General features: G+C 43.3%; 2 protein-coding genes and 1 pseudogene across 2 annotated transcripts; all 3 read right to left on the bottom strand.

Moving 5' to 3' along the window:
• Positions 1-1181: 1181 nt before the first annotated feature.
• Positions 1182-2104, bottom strand: LOC147458283 (uncharacterized; annotated as a pseudogene).
• A 558-nt stretch (positions 2105-2662) lies between these two features.
• LOC147458282 (18.1 kDa class I heat shock protein-like) lies at positions 2663-3536 on the bottom strand. The gene is made up of 2 exons (XM_086512948.1): positions 3231-3536; positions 2663-3065 (listed from the first exon to the last, which is right to left on the bottom strand). The coding sequence occupies exons 1-2, from the start codon at positions 3424-3426 to the stop codon at positions 2791-2793; spliced, it is 471 nt and encodes a 156-aa protein (XP_086369074.1). The 5' UTR covers positions 3427-3536; the 3' UTR covers positions 2663-2790.
• A 4623-nt stretch (positions 3537-8159) lies between these two features.
• On the bottom strand, positions 8160-9183 carry LOC147458281 (uncharacterized). The gene is made up of 3 exons (XM_086511798.1): positions 8921-9183; positions 8745-8767; positions 8160-8391 (listed from the first exon to the last, which is right to left on the bottom strand). Exons 1-3 carry the CDS (start codon positions 9083-9085, stop codon positions 8169-8171), a joined length of 411 nt encoding a protein of 136 aa, XP_086367924.1. The 5' UTR covers positions 9086-9183; the 3' UTR covers positions 8160-8168.
• Positions 9184-15728: the final 6545 nt, after the last annotated feature.

Genomic DNA, 15728 nt, shown 5'->3' with positions numbered 1-15728 from the left:
CCTTGTCGTGAGATTAAACTTCTCTAAAGATAAAAAAGTTTATAGCTTTTCATAAGAAGACTGATTGTCTATCAATACAAGATGCTAAAAGTAGAATTTGAGTTGGTTATGCAAGCTTTGGAGATGAATTGCTTCATTATTTTTATAGACATAATCTCTTTTTTTTGGAGAGGTAATCGGTGACAAATTACATGCTAAGCACTCAAGGACAAACTCCCTTGTCGAAAAAGAATAAAGATTAAAATCTTGAAGAATCCGATCGAAATAGATAAAGGGTATTTTAATTTGGAAAGTTTTGAAATTTAAGGGGCACATTGGGAATTTCCACAAATTAGAGGGTTTAAGGCTATGCACCGAACCTTAGGAAATTCAATTCAAGAGATTCGTTTCCCCCTGTCTTGTTTTGGGGGGGGGGGGGGGGGGGGGGGGAGTTTTCAATTTATTGGGTTTATGGTAGGAGCTCTCTCTCTCTCCACCCCTCTCTCTCATTTCTCATATATATATATATATATATATATATATATATATATATATATATATATATATATATATATATATATTTATATATTGATTGATTGTGGTGTACACGGGATTAGACGGAACCAAATTGAGTGTGTCTCTCTCTCTTTCGACACTACCTATATTACCATCAAGCGGTTACAACCATAACATGTCCAACCACACTAGGTTGCCGGACTCTACCTACACGACCACACACCACACCTCCCCCCTTAGGGAGAAAAAAAAGATGGACATCTTTTTTACAATTTGGGCTGAGAATGGACTCGACAAAAGAGGAATCAACTCCAGCGCCTCATCTGCGGGGAGTGATCATACAATGGCTTCAGGGCTAAGAGACTGAGCTTGGGGGTTAGACTCGTCATCATACCGATCATCATCAAGGCATGGAACTCGAACATCTCGCTTATGCAAACATCAGGTCACTATCCCGATGTAATGGACAAGAAGAGAAAGGACCTCAGTCTAGACACGATATTTTGGTGACATACATCTATTTCCACAAGAGACTTGGTGTGATTGTGAGTTTATTTGAACAAAAACTGAAAATTCCAAGAACTGAAATCATTAGCAAAAGGCACCTCTGCAACCAAGTCGCAGCAACTCCTATGCCTGTGAACAATAATCGCAAAAGGGAGGTAGCATCTCTCTTCTTCTTCGACGAACAACATCAAAACAACCATGTCTTTGACTTTGTACTTCTTCTGAACTCGACCTATGTGAGCTGTGGAAAATTAAATTCACAACAACGTTGAACTCTTTCCAGAAGCAAGACTTGAACAGCAGAGGAGAGGGAGAAGGGGTATTGGAAGGAGTTGACGTATTGGAAGGTTAGCGTCTCGCGAGCCGTCAGCGCGTGACCCCCCTTAACCAGGCAATCGTCGAAGCCCACCCCCTTGAACAACGCCGGCCGCAACGCGCACAACACGTGAATGTCAGCGATTGGACAACCCTCCAAGCAGAGATGTGGGATTCGCACAGCGAATGAGCGTATGCCATCTGGCAAGCGACCCATTTTGCCCTGAACGATGGCGATGTCCTCTATGCTGCAGGTCGAGCGCTCCCCGACGCCAAGGCCCATCCGCTGCACCTGGAATTGATTCCTTGTACCGTTACTGGCGTGGCCTCCTGCAACCGGCGCAGGGGCTACAGCAGGACATGTTGGGCCCCTGCATACTCATCAAAGGCTAAAGGCTTTCGGCTCCTTATTGACCTGCTTGGTGGTGCATGCAGAGTGGCCTCCTTCTCTTGAGAGCCCATGTACAACAAGCCATGGTTCGCAGGTGACAGAACGGTAGCACTTCTTTGCAGCAAAGCTGATGGAACAAAAGAAGCGGGCACCGTAATGCAAGCCACAAAGAAGCAGCGAGGTACCCCTGCCTTCACATGCACGGCTCAGACAAACGGCCTTTGGCTATGGCAGTCGGCTCTGCAAAAAGGCGACGAAACCCCAACCTCCAGTCTTGGCTTCTCTCTCTTCTTCACACTCTCTCAGACTCTCTTCTCTATCCGGTATCAAGGAAGAACGCCATGAGCAAGCTCAGGGAATTAGCAAGAAAGGCAAGAAACGTCCCTAACTGCCCATCTCCTCCACCAATGTGGTGTACACGGGATTAGACAGAACCAAACTGAGTGCGCCTCTCTCTCTTCCGACACTTCCTATATTACCATCAAATGGTTACAACCATAACATGTCCGACCACACTAGGTTGCCGGGCTCTCTACCTACACGACCACACACCACAATATATATATGGGTGTGTGTGAAAAAAATCACTTGTTCTCTTGGACTAAAATGTTGACAGATGTGACGAATGCCTTGCTTGACTGATGTTTTGAGTTGGTTGGGAGTCATTATTGAGGTTTTATACTAACGTGCGGAATTATAATTTATGAGTCATTTTATAGATCTCCGTAAGAACTTCACACATTTTCTAGATTTCATGTGCCATTTCATTTGATTTAAATTTGTGAAACAATTTGATTTAAATTTGTGAAACAATTTGATTTAAATTTGTGAAACAAGTTGTTGGTGCCAAACTAGTATTAAAGCCTCTCACCATTGTTCCTAGACCACCTTCCCAAAATACCCCAAAAAAAAAAAACTAAAAAAAAAACTTTTTAAGAAACTTGGGATCGTGTAGATTTGGTAAACAACATTTGAATCCAAGTAACAAATTACAATAATCTCATTATTCTGACATGTTTTTCTTTGGGAAAGGAGCCGCGTTACAACATTTGCAGCAGTTGGAGTAGCACGCTCATGGTAATCTAGCCAGAGATGTCAATGGACTTAACAGCAGACTTGGGCTCGGGTGGGGCCGTCTTGGGCACGGTCACGGTAAGCACACCATTCTCCATGTTGGCTTTCACCTCCTCCACCTTGGCGTTGTCAGGCAGGCGGAAGCGCCGCAGGAAGCTGCCTTGCGCCCGCTCCACCCGGTGCCAGCGGTCATTGGACTTGCTCTCTTCCTTCTTGCGCTCTCCACTGATCTGTAGCACACGCCCGTCCTCCACCTGGACCTTGACATCCTCCTTGGCCAACCCTGCACAACATTGCACAGATGTAAATCAACAGCATGTGCATGTGCAAGATTTGCAAGAGCAAGATCACAGAAGATCCAACATGTGCAGAAGCTCACAACCTGATTCGCACGCATGCTACTGCCACGAAGAAGATGCAGGCGGGCAAGGAGAAGAAGAAGTCGTACCTGGCAGATTAGCCTTGAAGATATGGGAGTCGGAAGTCTCCTTCCAGTCCACCTGCGTGTTGGCAACGGCGGCCACATCACGGGCGAAGGAAGGATGGTCAGGGAAGCGCATGAGAGAGGAGAAGGAGAAGGGATCGAAGAGCAAAGAGTCGAAGGGATCATCGCTCCTGCGGCCACCGAAGAGAGAGATTGCCATTGTAGTTACAACGCACAGTAAGATGGAACTAGCGCAGGAGGTCGGCGATGGAAGCTAGTGCAATATATGTACTGCAGCAGAGAACTACTCGCAGCTAGAGTTTTGTGAATACCACAACGGCGGGGTTGCCCGCATTTTAAACAGGGGATCGCAGCACCTTCTGGAAATCTCTGGGAGACTCACAAGGCTTATTCTCGAGGCTTCCAGTAGCATCCGCCTCAAAACCTTTTTGTCCCGCCTGCCCAAAAGCTCTAATTTCCGACCTCTTTAGAATTAGGATTATCCGACAGTTTTGGAACGGGAAAGTAATTAGACTCTCTATCGCACATTCGTAGCTTCGCCCCCATGAGGCAAGCACTAACATCATGAGGCATGTCCCTAGCTTGCATAGAAGACAAACTGAGCGGATAAGTGAAATTACCATCTTTTCTTTTGTTCCAATCGCACAAATCCCGTGCAATTCGAAGCAATCGTGCTTATGAGCTCACAGGGTCGCTTGGCCGCACTCAAACCCATGACCCAGGTCACGGAGATCGAGTACTCAACCAACTAAGCTAGCTTTTTTGGACAGGTGAAATTACCATCTTATTGGTGTATATATGTCTTTTGTATCCCTAGAGTGGCCTACTTTTTAACTATCATGACACTCAAAAGTATTTGGTGCGTAGTGTCTGATGTACACATACTCTTGCCTTGTGTAATAAGTACCTAGTATTCATGCAAAAATGTTTCCAACGATACAGTTTATCGCCTGCTAAGGAGAACCATATATGTATGGAACTACCATTTACATCAAAGAAATCTCTACTTTTATCATCCACATCTTGACACACGAAGGATCATGCTCACGTTTTTCCATAAGAGATTGCAATAGCTTAGTAGTCAACTTGGTTTGAGAGTAAAACCAACTAACAGCCATACACGATCAAACACAATCTCAAATTGTACATCCTCGTCACTTACGTAGAGTGTCAATAATAGCATCAAGCTCCCTCTTGTAGGAAAAATAATTATGTTGAGCTCTAGCTAGTATATTGCCATCAAAAGCCACAAGTCTACCCATTTGAAGTAGTACTACACCAATGGCTTTGATACTACCATCTATCTCTTACACAAACAGGTTGAAAGGACTGACAATAGCCAGTGCGATAGCTAGCTATAACCAGACATACTTTAAGCTTGTCAAAGCTACAAGAGTGCTCCTGACACTAAAAAATGGCCTTCAACTTTTAGCTGGTCACTCATAGACATGACTAGGCTTTGTGTCTGTAGTCCTTCATAAACTTGTAATAGTACCCAACCATCCAAATTCATGGGTGGCAGCCACTTAAGAATGGAGTCAACCATAACGTGATTCATCCTAAGACCTTGCTTAAGGGATCGCATTTCTAAGAAAACACATCTTTTATGATCAAAGAAATCAAAGATTCATAATGCCTCAAGCGTGTTTGAAATGCCCTTTTGAAATGTCGTCTTAAGTATGGTATATGCCCGGGTGGTCCACCATAAAATATGTAACTATAGCACGTGAGTTCATCGAGAAGGGTTTTTTATTTTAAGAAAGTTACAAGTTTACATTGACAAAAGGGGTTTTAAAAACATTACTTAAAAAATTCTACAAGTTTTAAAGGAAGAGACCTTACCTAATTCATGGAAATATGTGTATGAAGAGGGATTATTTAAATCCTGCTTGAATGCATGTGATATAGAGGGACTACTAATAGTGGCATGTCAAGCCTTGCTTGTTGTCCTTCTCTGCAGTGTAGACTTTTGTTGTGTGTGAGTGTTTCAGAGCATGTTTGTGCGAGCGAGCGACCTTACGACAACGGCGCGGCGATCGAGCAACGGCCACAGTGGGCTCCCTCTTCATGGCGGTGCAAGATTCCCGCAACGACAGAAAGACAGAGGTGAGTGACACACCGTTTGCGTTCGTGAGCTTCCCCACACACGGGTTGTGTGTTTGTAGCCTTAGTGGCTCACTATTAGCACACAACAAGTCCCCTGCAATACAAGATTTCTGGCGCCTCTGTCGGGGAGACGCTATGCGTTTAGCTTGGGATGCATTCTTTTATTTTTCTTGGATAAATTTTTGCACTAATTTCAAGCGTTTTCTGCAATGCTCTACATTCCACATTAATTTTTGGATTTTCTTTGCAAGTCTTACATTAAAATCTCTGCGCTTTTTGTACCTTGTTGAACTTTTGGTTCAAAATTTGCATTTTCTGTATTTTTTAGTAATTGCCTGCATTTTCTGCACAAAATCTGCATTTTCAGCACAAAAAACACCTACAAAATCCGAGAAAAAAATTGTGTACTAAAGGAATGATAGGGATCGAGATCAAGCTCAAGCCTAAAGGCATCAGTCCTCAGTCTTATGATATAGTATAGACCCAAGACTATATATATAGTCTACCCCCACAAGAGAGACTGAGGGCATGTGGGACAAGTCCTCCACCCTTCCCTTCGCACTTGCACCCTTCGGCTTTCCATTTTAAACCTTGTTCCCAACTAGAAATAAACTAAATAATTTTGAGGACAAAAAGTGACCAAATCTTGGGCTAAAAAGCATGCCACGTCCTCTGATCGAGACGCTCGTTTTGAGGTATCACACGCTATATTCCATAGCTTGGTGAGTATGTTTAGCCCTTTTATGGAGACATTTAGTAGAGCTACTCGCTCTGAACCTGAGGCCAATGAAGCGTATAAAGGGGGTGGGAAACTAGATTCTCTATTTACATCTCACGTGGGCACCACACCCCTAAGAGTGTCCATGTGCATATTCTACCTACCTCCTTCAATGCAGGCCCTATCAAACTACCTCCCTTGGAAGTTCCCTCTAAAGTACCGACCACGAAAGGCAAAACCACAAGGAGAAACATTGATTCCACCTAATAAGGGACCTCTAACACGTCAAGTCTAGAAGGTGTAGTCCTCGGGGGGTTTAGTGTTCAGTACCCCCCTATATAACGTGCGTTCGTGGGGTATTAAAAAAACCCCTCTTTTAATATGTTTGAATGAATAAAATAACCCCTTATTTTAAGAATTTTTTTAAAAATTTGAATATAAAAACCCCTTATTTTAATGTATCTCTTTTAAATTGCCTAAATTTTTTGAATTTTAAAACCCCTCCTATCGAACTCACGCTATACATTAATATGACTACATAGTGCACCCCCCGAGGGGTAGTCCTTAATGAAAATTGGAAATATGACCTCCACACTGAGATGTTGACGAATCTATACTCTAGCCACTCCTACCATGTAGGTTGGATAGAGATTGTACAATCCACATCTATCGCCATTTATATTGAGGAGCAACAAAGAATAATATGTGATGTCTTCCATGGCATCATCCACTCGGAGAGGCAAAATTGAGGCATAAACATATCCCCATGATATTTTTTGTCAGGCCTAAGGTAGGATGGTCCAAGGACAAGGGTTAACTTTGGATACACATGCGGTACAACAGGCTATATGTAGCTGAGAGCCAGAGGGCCAAGGGCCTATATATAAATAGGTTGGGTGGTTATGAGCATGTCTATCTTCCCTCGGTCTCACACTGGTATCAAAGCACAGGGGAGAGCAGCCATGGAGGGGAGGGCAAGAAGAGTTGCATGGATTCTCTCCCTTTCTCTCATGCGAGTGCAAGGCCTCTTTCGGATATTTTTGTCTCATGCAAGTTTTTGCATGTGCATGAGTTGAGAATGAGGAAGACAAAGGCAAAGGCGTGGGCAAGGGTTCTACATAGGAGGTCGAAGCCAGGTTACTGTGTGCAGAGCCTTGCAGCGAAGGGAGTAAGTACGATGACCATCACCAAACACCACAAGGGCGGTTTCTATAGAAGCACGCAGATGGGAGGAGTGTTTCACATTTCTGCGGTCTCCTCTCGGACGCAACACATAGCATGTTCTCTCTCTTGATTGGACTCGCAAAAGCCACTGTCGCCATGGATGCTGCTAGAACACCCTTTTCACATGTTTTAAAAAACAAGGACGCCCTACTTTGGGCCCCCTATTTTGGGCACCGTTCTTTACTAAGGGTCAAGCCCCATGGTGGGTTTGTCTTGCATGCAAGGGAGGTGAGGTAAACAAAGTTGTGGGGTGCCTGGCCTTGGGTCTGGCCTCGGGTGAAGAAACCGTGGAAGCTCACATGAATTGGCTAGCTTGCATGTATCAAGCTTTCACTAGCTAGAATGCATCGACCATGCAACGAGAAACTTTTGATCATTTTCTCCTCCCTCTTTTGTTTCAGATCTCGACACTCAAACGAAGCGGTCGTGTTTCAACTAAAGATGATCATAGCTCTTGATTCATCTAGACTGATTACAAAGTTTTGAAAGCTCGACTTCTTAAAAACGGTTCGGGATTCTAGTCGAGCAGAGAAGGTCCAATAATCACACCATCGTGCTTGTTTGTTTGGAAAAGGAACTTGTGCTTGCCGACATCGGACAAGGTTTTGAGCAAGGCTGCTAGGCAAAGATGTTGTCGATACTACTCGGTTCGAGGTTCATGGAAGCTCGCACATCCCGGCCATGCAATGAACACGACAAGTTTATACAGGTAAATTGTGAGGTAACCAATCAATTTTGATTGTGTTTACCAAATTATTCAAGTACATGCTGAATAGTATAGCATGCAAGGGCTATGTGTGATGCCATGATAGCCCCCATAGTACAAGCAAGGCTTGTGAAAGTTAACGAGCAACGATGGGTTTAAACCCCACAATCCAGCAAGATACCCTGATCTAAGCTTCCTCCATTAAAGCTAGTACAAGAAAGGCTTGTGGCTTGTAAGATACAAGTATTTGGGCAGGGCCGATCAATATTTCCAATTCAAGATGCCCACATAACTCCTTCTTTCTAGTTGGAGTTTGGATTTGCCAGAGAACGACTCTTACACAACTTTTTAGTTCGACAATGGGGACATGCACAACATCACTGTGCAACTCCGAGATACTTTTCCTTTCCCTGTCTCCCATATGACAATGCTATGAAAAACATCACGGGAGCAAGGCTCCATCTAGAAATCCTCATGATAACAGTAACCAGGCTAAGAAGGTATGAGGCACATCTATTGCAAGTAATTTTTTGTTTCTCAATACCTTGAACAATTCGAAGAGGTTGATGATTTGTGACTGCTCGACAAGGTAGACATTCTTTTGCTATGAAATTGTACATGGGCAAGAGTATATGTTCACTACAAGCACCAGAACTCCATAAGTCTTATGCGAAGCAAGGCTTTCCTTTTGATCATTGGACGTACTCTCTTCCTTCTTGAGCTCTCCATTGATCTGTAGCACACGCCCGTCCTCCACCTGCACCTTGACATCCTCCTTGGCCAACCCTGCACAGCATTGCACAGATTTAAATCAAGAGCATGTGCATGTGCAAGATTTTCAAGAGCAAAATCATAGAAGATCCAACATGTGCAGAAGCTCAACCTGATTCGCACGCATGCTACTGCCACGAGGCAGGCAAGGAGAAGAAGAAGTCATACTTGGCAGATTAGGCTTGAAGATATGGGAGTCGCAAGTCTACTTCCAGTCCACCTGCGTGTTGGTAATGGCGGCGACATCACGAGAGGAGAAGGATAAGGGATCAAAGAGCACAGAGTCGAAGGGATCATCGCTCCTGTGGGGACACCAAAGAGAGAGATCACCATTGTAGTTACAATGCACAGTAAGATGGAACTAGCGCATGAGGTCAACTATTATAATATATGTAGTGCAACAAAGAACTACTTGCAGCTAGAGTTTTGTGAATACCACAACGGCGGGGTTGCCCGCATTTTAAAGAGGGGATCGCAGCACCTTCTAGAATTCTCTGGGAGTGTGGACTCTCGACTCACAAGGCTTATTCTCGAGGCTTCCAGTAGCATCCGCCTCAAAACCTTTTTGTCCGGCCTGCCCAAAAGCTCTAATTTCCCACCCCTTTAGAATTAGGATTATCCGACACTTTTGAAACGGGAAATAAATTAGACTCTCTTCAAACCCTATCATACATTCGTAGCTTCGCCCCCATGAGGCAAGCACTAACATCATGAGGCATGTCCCTGGCTTGCGTAGAAGACAACTGAGCAGATAAGTGAAATTACCATCTTTTCTTTTGTTCCAATCGCACAAATCCCGTGCGATTAGAGGCAATCGTGCTTATGAGCTCACAGGGTCCCTTGGCCGCACTCAAACCCATGACCTAGGTCACGGAGATCGAGTACTCAAACAACTAAGCTGGCTTTTTTGGACAGGTGAAATTACCATCTTATTGGTGTATATATGTCTTTTGTATCCCTAGAGTGGCCTACTTTTTAACTATCATGACACTCAAAAGTATTTGGTGCGTAGTGTCTGATGTACACATACTCTTGCCTTGTGTAATAAGTACCTAGTATTCATGCAAAAATGTTTCCAACGATACAATTTAGCGCCTGCCAAGGAGAACCATGCATGGAACTACTATTTACATCCTTTGAAGTGAGAAATCTCTACTTTTATCATCCACATCTTGACGCACGAAGGATCATGCTCACATTTTTCCATAAGAGATTACAATAGCCATACGATCAAACAGAATCTCAAATTTCACATCATTGTCACTTACATAGAGTTTCAATAATAGCATTAAGCTGCATCTTGTAGGAAAAATAAATATGTTGAGCTCTAGCTAGTTTATTGCCGTCAAAAGCCACAAGTCTACCCATTTGAAGTAGTACTACACCAATGGCTTTGATACTACCATCTATCTCTTACACAAACAGGTTGAAAGGACTGACAATAGCCGGTGCGATAGCTATTATAACTAGAAATACTTTAAGCTTGTCAAAGCTACAGTAGTGCTCCTGACACAAAAGAATGGCCTTCAACTTATAGCTAGTCTCTCATAGACATGACTAGGCTTTGTGTCTGTAGTCCTTCATAAACTTGTAATAGTAGCCAACCATCCAAAATCATGGGTGGCAGCCACTTAAGAATGGATTCAATTGTACCTTGATTCATCCTAAGACCTTGCTTAAGGGATTACATGTCTAAGAAAACACATCTTTTATGCTCAAAGCAATCAAATATTCATAATGCCTCAAGCGTGTTTGAAATGTCGTCTTAAGTATGATATATGCCCAGGTGGTCCACCATAAAATATGTAACTACAGCACGTGAGTTCATCGAGAAGGGTTTTTTATTTTAAGAAAGTTACAAGTTTACATCGACAAAAGGGGTTTTAAAAACATTGCTTAAAAAATTCTACAAGTTTTAAAGGAAGAGACCTCACTTAATTCATGGAAATATGTCCATGAAGAGGGATTATTTAAATGCTTCTTGAATGCATGTGATATAGAGGGACTATTGATAATGGCGTGTCAGGCCTACGGGTAGTAGGCCAAGGGCCAGACGCTCAAGCAATTCAGGGGGCTATATTTGGTAGTCCAGGGGCCTATATATAGCGTGGTTGGATGGAGAGTTGCATGCATCAATTCATTGTTAACTTTGAACATCCTCGTTATTATTATTGAGCTATGGGCCGAGCTTGTTGGCTCCACACATGTATTCATGGATGATCGCAAATGATAGACGCACACCGCATTTAGAAGAGAGAGAGAGAGAGAGAGAGAGAGAGAGAGAGAGAGAGAGAGAGAGAGCATACTAACTGTCCGCTAAGTGTGGGCGCCAAAGTGTGGTTGGGATGACTCACATAAGGGCTTCTAACCCTAACTTTTATCTTATTCTTGAATGTAATATGGTTTGCTTGCTCTCGCTCTCTGTAGCGTAGACTCTTGTTGTGTGTGAGTGTTTGAGAGCATGTTTGTGCAGGCGAGCGACCTTACGACAATGGCGAAGCGGTTGAGCAGCAGCGACAATGGGCTTCCCGCAACGACAGAAAGACAGAGGTGAGTGACACACCGTTTGCGTTCGTGAGCTTCCCCACACACGGGTTTAGGGTTTGTAGCCTTAGTGGCTCACACATAGCACACAACAAGTCCCCTGCGATACGACATTTTTGACACAACTGTCGGGGAGACGTTGTGCGTTTAGCTTGGGATGCATTCTTCTATTTCTCTTGGAGTACTTTCTGCAGTAATTTCAAGCGTTTTTTGGAATGCTCTGTATTCCACATTAATTTTTGGATTTTCCAAGTCCTACATTAAAATATCTACGGTTTCTGTACCTTGTTGAACTTTTAGTTCAAAATCTGTATTTTCTGTATTTTTGAGTAATTGCCTGCATTTTCTGCACAAAATCTGCATTTTCAGCACAAAAAACACCTACAAAATCCGAGAAAAAAATTGTGTACTAAAAGAATGACTGGGATCGAGATCAAGCCCAAGCCCAAGCAACAGTCCTCAATCTTATGATATAGTATAGACCCAAGACTATATATATAGTCTACCCCCACAAGAAAGAGTGAGCTCATGTGGGACAAGTCCTCCACCCTCCCCTTTGCACTTGCACCCTTGGGCTTTCCATTTTAAACCTTGTTCCCAACTAGAAATAAACTAAATAATTTTGAGGGCAAAAAGTGACCAAATCTTGGGCTAAAAAGCACGCCACGTGCCTCTGACCAAGACACTGGTTTTGAGCTATCACACGCTATATTCCATAGCTTGGTCAGTATATTTAGCCCTTTTATGGAGACATTTAATAGAGCTACTCGCTCTGAACCTGAGGCCAATGAAGCATATGAAGGGGTGGGAAAGTAGATTCTCGATTCACATCTCACGTGGGCACCACACCCCCTAAGAGTGTCCATGTGGATATTCTACCTACCTCCTTCAATGCAGGCCCTATCGAGCTACCTCCCTTGGAAGTTCCCTCTAAAGTACCAACCACGAAAGGCAAAACCACAGGGAGCAACATTGCTTAGACACCTCACAAGGGACCTCTCACACGTCAAGTCTAGAAGGTGTAGTCCTCAGGGGGTTTAGCGTTCACCACCCCCCTATATAACGTGCGCTCGTGGGGTATTAAAAAAACCCCTCTTTTAATATGTTTGAATGAATAAAATGACCCCTTATTTTAGGAATTTTTTTAAAAATTGAATATAAAAACCCCTTATTTTAAGTTATCTCTTTTAAATTGCCTAATTTTTTTGAATTTTAAAACCCCTCCTATCGAACTCACGTTATACATTAACATGAATACATAGTGCACCCCCCGAGGGGTAGTCCTTAATGAAAATTGGAAATATGACCTCCACACTGAGATGTTGATGGATCTATACTCTAGCCACTCCTACCATGTAGGTTGGATAGAGATTGTATAATCCACATCTATCACCATTTATATTGAGGAGCAACAAAGAATAATATGTGATGTCTTCCATGGCATCATCCACTCGGAGAGGCAAAATTGAGGCGTAAACATACCCCCATGATATTTTTTGTCAGGCCTAAGGTAGGATGGGCCAAGGACAAGGGTCAACTCTGGATACACATGCGGTACAAGGGGCTATATGTAGCTAAGAGCCAGAGGGCTAAGCGCCTATATATAAACAGGTTGGGTGGTTATGAGCATGTCTATCTTCCCTCGCTCTCACACTGGTATCAGAGCACAGGGGAGAGCAGCCATGGAGGGGAGGCAAGAAGAGTTGCATGGATTCTCTCCCTTTCTCTCATGCGAGTGCAAGGCCTCTCTCGGATATTTTTCTCTCATGTGAGTTTTTGCATGTGCATGAGTTGAGGATGAGGAAGACGAAGGCAAAGGCGTGGGCAAGGGTTCTACATAGGAGGTCCAAGCCAGGTTACTGTGTGCACAACCGCTTGCAGCGAAGGGAGGAAGATGGGAGGATCGTTTCACATTTCTGTGGTCTCCTCTCGAAAGCTACACATAGCGTGTTCTCTCTCTCTCTCTTGGGCTCGCAGAATCCACTGCCGCCATGGATGCTGCTGGAACTCCTCTTCACATGTTTTAAAAAACAAGGGCGCCCTACTTTGGGCCCCCTATTTTGGGCATTGTTCTTTACTAAGGGCCAAGCCCCATGGTGGGTTTGTCTTGCATGCAAGGGAGGTGAGGTAAACAAAGTTATGGGGTGCTTGGCCTTGGGTGAAGAAACCATGGAAGCTCACATGAATGTGCTAGCTTGCATGTATCAGGCTTTCACTAGCTAGAATGCATCCGCCATGCAATGAGAAACTTTTGATCATTTTCTCCTCCCTCTTTTGTTTCGGATCTCGACACTCAAACGAATCGGTCGTGTTTCAACTAAAGCCGATCATAGGTCTTAATTCATCTAGACTGATGTGACAAAGTTTTGAAAGCTCGACTTCTTGAAAACGGTTTGGGATTCTAGTCGAGCATAGAAGGTCTGATAAGCATACCATTGTGCTTGTTTATTTGAAAAAGGAACTTGTGCTTGCCGACATCGGGCAAGGTTTCGAGCAAGGCTACTAGGCAAAGACGTTGTCGATACTACTCGGTTCGAGGTTCATGGAAGCTCGTACATCCCGGCCATGCAATGAACACAGCAAGTTTATACAAGTAAATTATGAGGCAACCAATCAATTTTGATTGTGTTTACCAAATTATTCAAGTACATGCTGAATAGTATAGCATGAAAGTGCTATCTGGATTCCATGATAGCCCCCATAGTACAAGCAAGGCTTGTGAAAGTTAACGAGCAACGATGGGTTTAAACCCCACAATCTAGCAAGATACCCTTATCTAGGCTTCCTCCATTAAAGCCAGTACAAGCAAGGCTTGTGGCTTGTAAGATACAAGTATTCGGGCAGGGCCGACCAATATTTCCAATTCAAGATGCCCACAAAACTCCTTCTTTCTAGTTGGAGTTTGGATTTGCCAGAGAACGACTCTTAACTTTTTAGTTCGACAACGGGGACATGCACAACATCAATGTGGAACTCCGGGATGCTTTTCCTTTCCCTGTCTCCCATATGACAATGTTATGAAAAACATCACGGGAGCAAGGCTCCATCTACAAATACTCATGATAACAGTAACCAAGCCAAGCAGGTATGAGGCACATCTATTGCAAGTAATTTTGCTGCAGACTGGAGCATGGCTGCCCTGCAACATACTGGAAAATAGCACATAAGAAGACATAAAAAGAATAAATCTACGTACCTGCCGACTTGCATAGCACATAACCCCGATGTATGCAAACAGAGAGAGATAGAGAGCGTGATAGAATGAGAGAGCACGTGCAGGCGCACCTCCTAGAGCGGAGTGGTACGCCGGCACGGCGAGAGAGAAGAGGGCAGAGGGGAGAAGAAGTACACAGACACTGGGTGCAATCTCCCCCAGTGCAAGCGTGACCATTTCCCTCTTGCACATATTTAATTTATAGATTCTTGAATGGTCAAAGTGAGTACAAACTAGCCGGCTGGACATAATTGGCCAAAGCTCACAAAGAGCACTTGAATAATCAAATATACATAAAATGTAACATCCTTCTGCATAATCCATTATCTGTTGATGCTCTTGCCACCTGTCAGCTGCAATAGATAAAAAAATATAAATTCTATAACATACCTCTCCGTTGGAAAGCAACTGTCCTCAGTTGCGAAGATAAAAATCTGCAAACAATACTTGTCAAAAACAGTGATTAGTATGTTGTGTCAAAAACATCACATAATAAAAGAAAAATTTATGAAAACTAAACTACATTTCTTATGCCTGCCCTCATCCACATACTACCTATTCTAGTGTCCCATACCACTAGAATAAGCAGTATATGTCATACCGTGATGAATCAGGATATCATTGGTCACACTCATCATGAATCTCATAATGTCAAATCTCATCACATAAACACTGCCATAATAACCACCAGATACCAAATCCCAATCCAATTCCAATTCCACAATATATGTCCAAATCCAAATCACTTTCATTATGTACCCGGGTAACAAAATCATATCAGTTACAGTGGTGGCCAGCCACTACAGCATGATTTTGTGATTGGTGTTGCCTAAATCGGCGAATCTACACCAATATGACATGCTGCCTAAATCGGGGAATCTACACTAATGCTGCCTAAATCCGCGTATCTGCATTTGATATTGCTAAAAAATCACGAATTTGTTATTTATCAATGTGCTGCCTAAATCGGCGGATCTGCACCAAGATGAGTATCTACACACTGCCTAAATTGGCAAATCTGGTGTTGGTGACCAATAGACTAAGCTAGACATAAAAAGGACAAAAAATGTACTACTTGAGTGACACCACAGTGAAGTATAGTTGAGTAGCAGAGTACTTGAAAATTGTTGTTCACTAACTCAAAGCACCGCGGCTCATATGAGTAGTTGCATAGCTTAATGCAAAATCCTCTCAATAGAAAGTACATGCAGTGCAAGC

This window comes from Adiantum capillus-veneris, chromosome 5, assembly GCF_014529385.1.
Source record: "Adiantum capillus-veneris isolate H3 chromosome 5, ASM1452938v2, whole genome shotgun sequence".
Lineage (NCBI taxonomy): Eukaryota > Viridiplantae > Streptophyta > Polypodiopsida > Polypodiales > Pteridaceae > Adiantum > Adiantum capillus-veneris.
The sequence above is the reverse complement of the archived record's forward strand: the minus strand, read 5'-3'. Positions and strand labels throughout refer to the sequence as shown.

Coding starts and splice junctions, on each gene's coding strand:
- LOC147458282 (XM_086512948.1), bottom strand. CDS start 3,426: ATGGCAATCTCTCTCTTCGGTGGCCGCAGGAGCGATGATCCCTTCGAC. Junction 3,066..3,230: donor CTTCAAGGCTAATCTGCCAG/GTACGACTTCTT, acceptor AATGTTGTGCAG/GGTTGGCCAAGGAGGATGTC.
- LOC147458281 (XM_086511798.1), bottom strand. CDS start 9,085: ATGGTGATCTCTCTCTTTGGTGTCCCCACAGGAGCGATGATCCCTTCG. Junction 8,768..8,920: donor CTTCAAGCCTAATCTGCCAA/GTATGACTTCTT, acceptor AATGCTGTGCAG/GGTTGGCCAAGGAGGATGTC. Junction 8,392..8,744: donor TGGCCAAGGAGGATGTCAAG/GTGCAGGTGGAG, acceptor TATGGGAGACAG/GGAAAGGAAAAGTATCTCGG.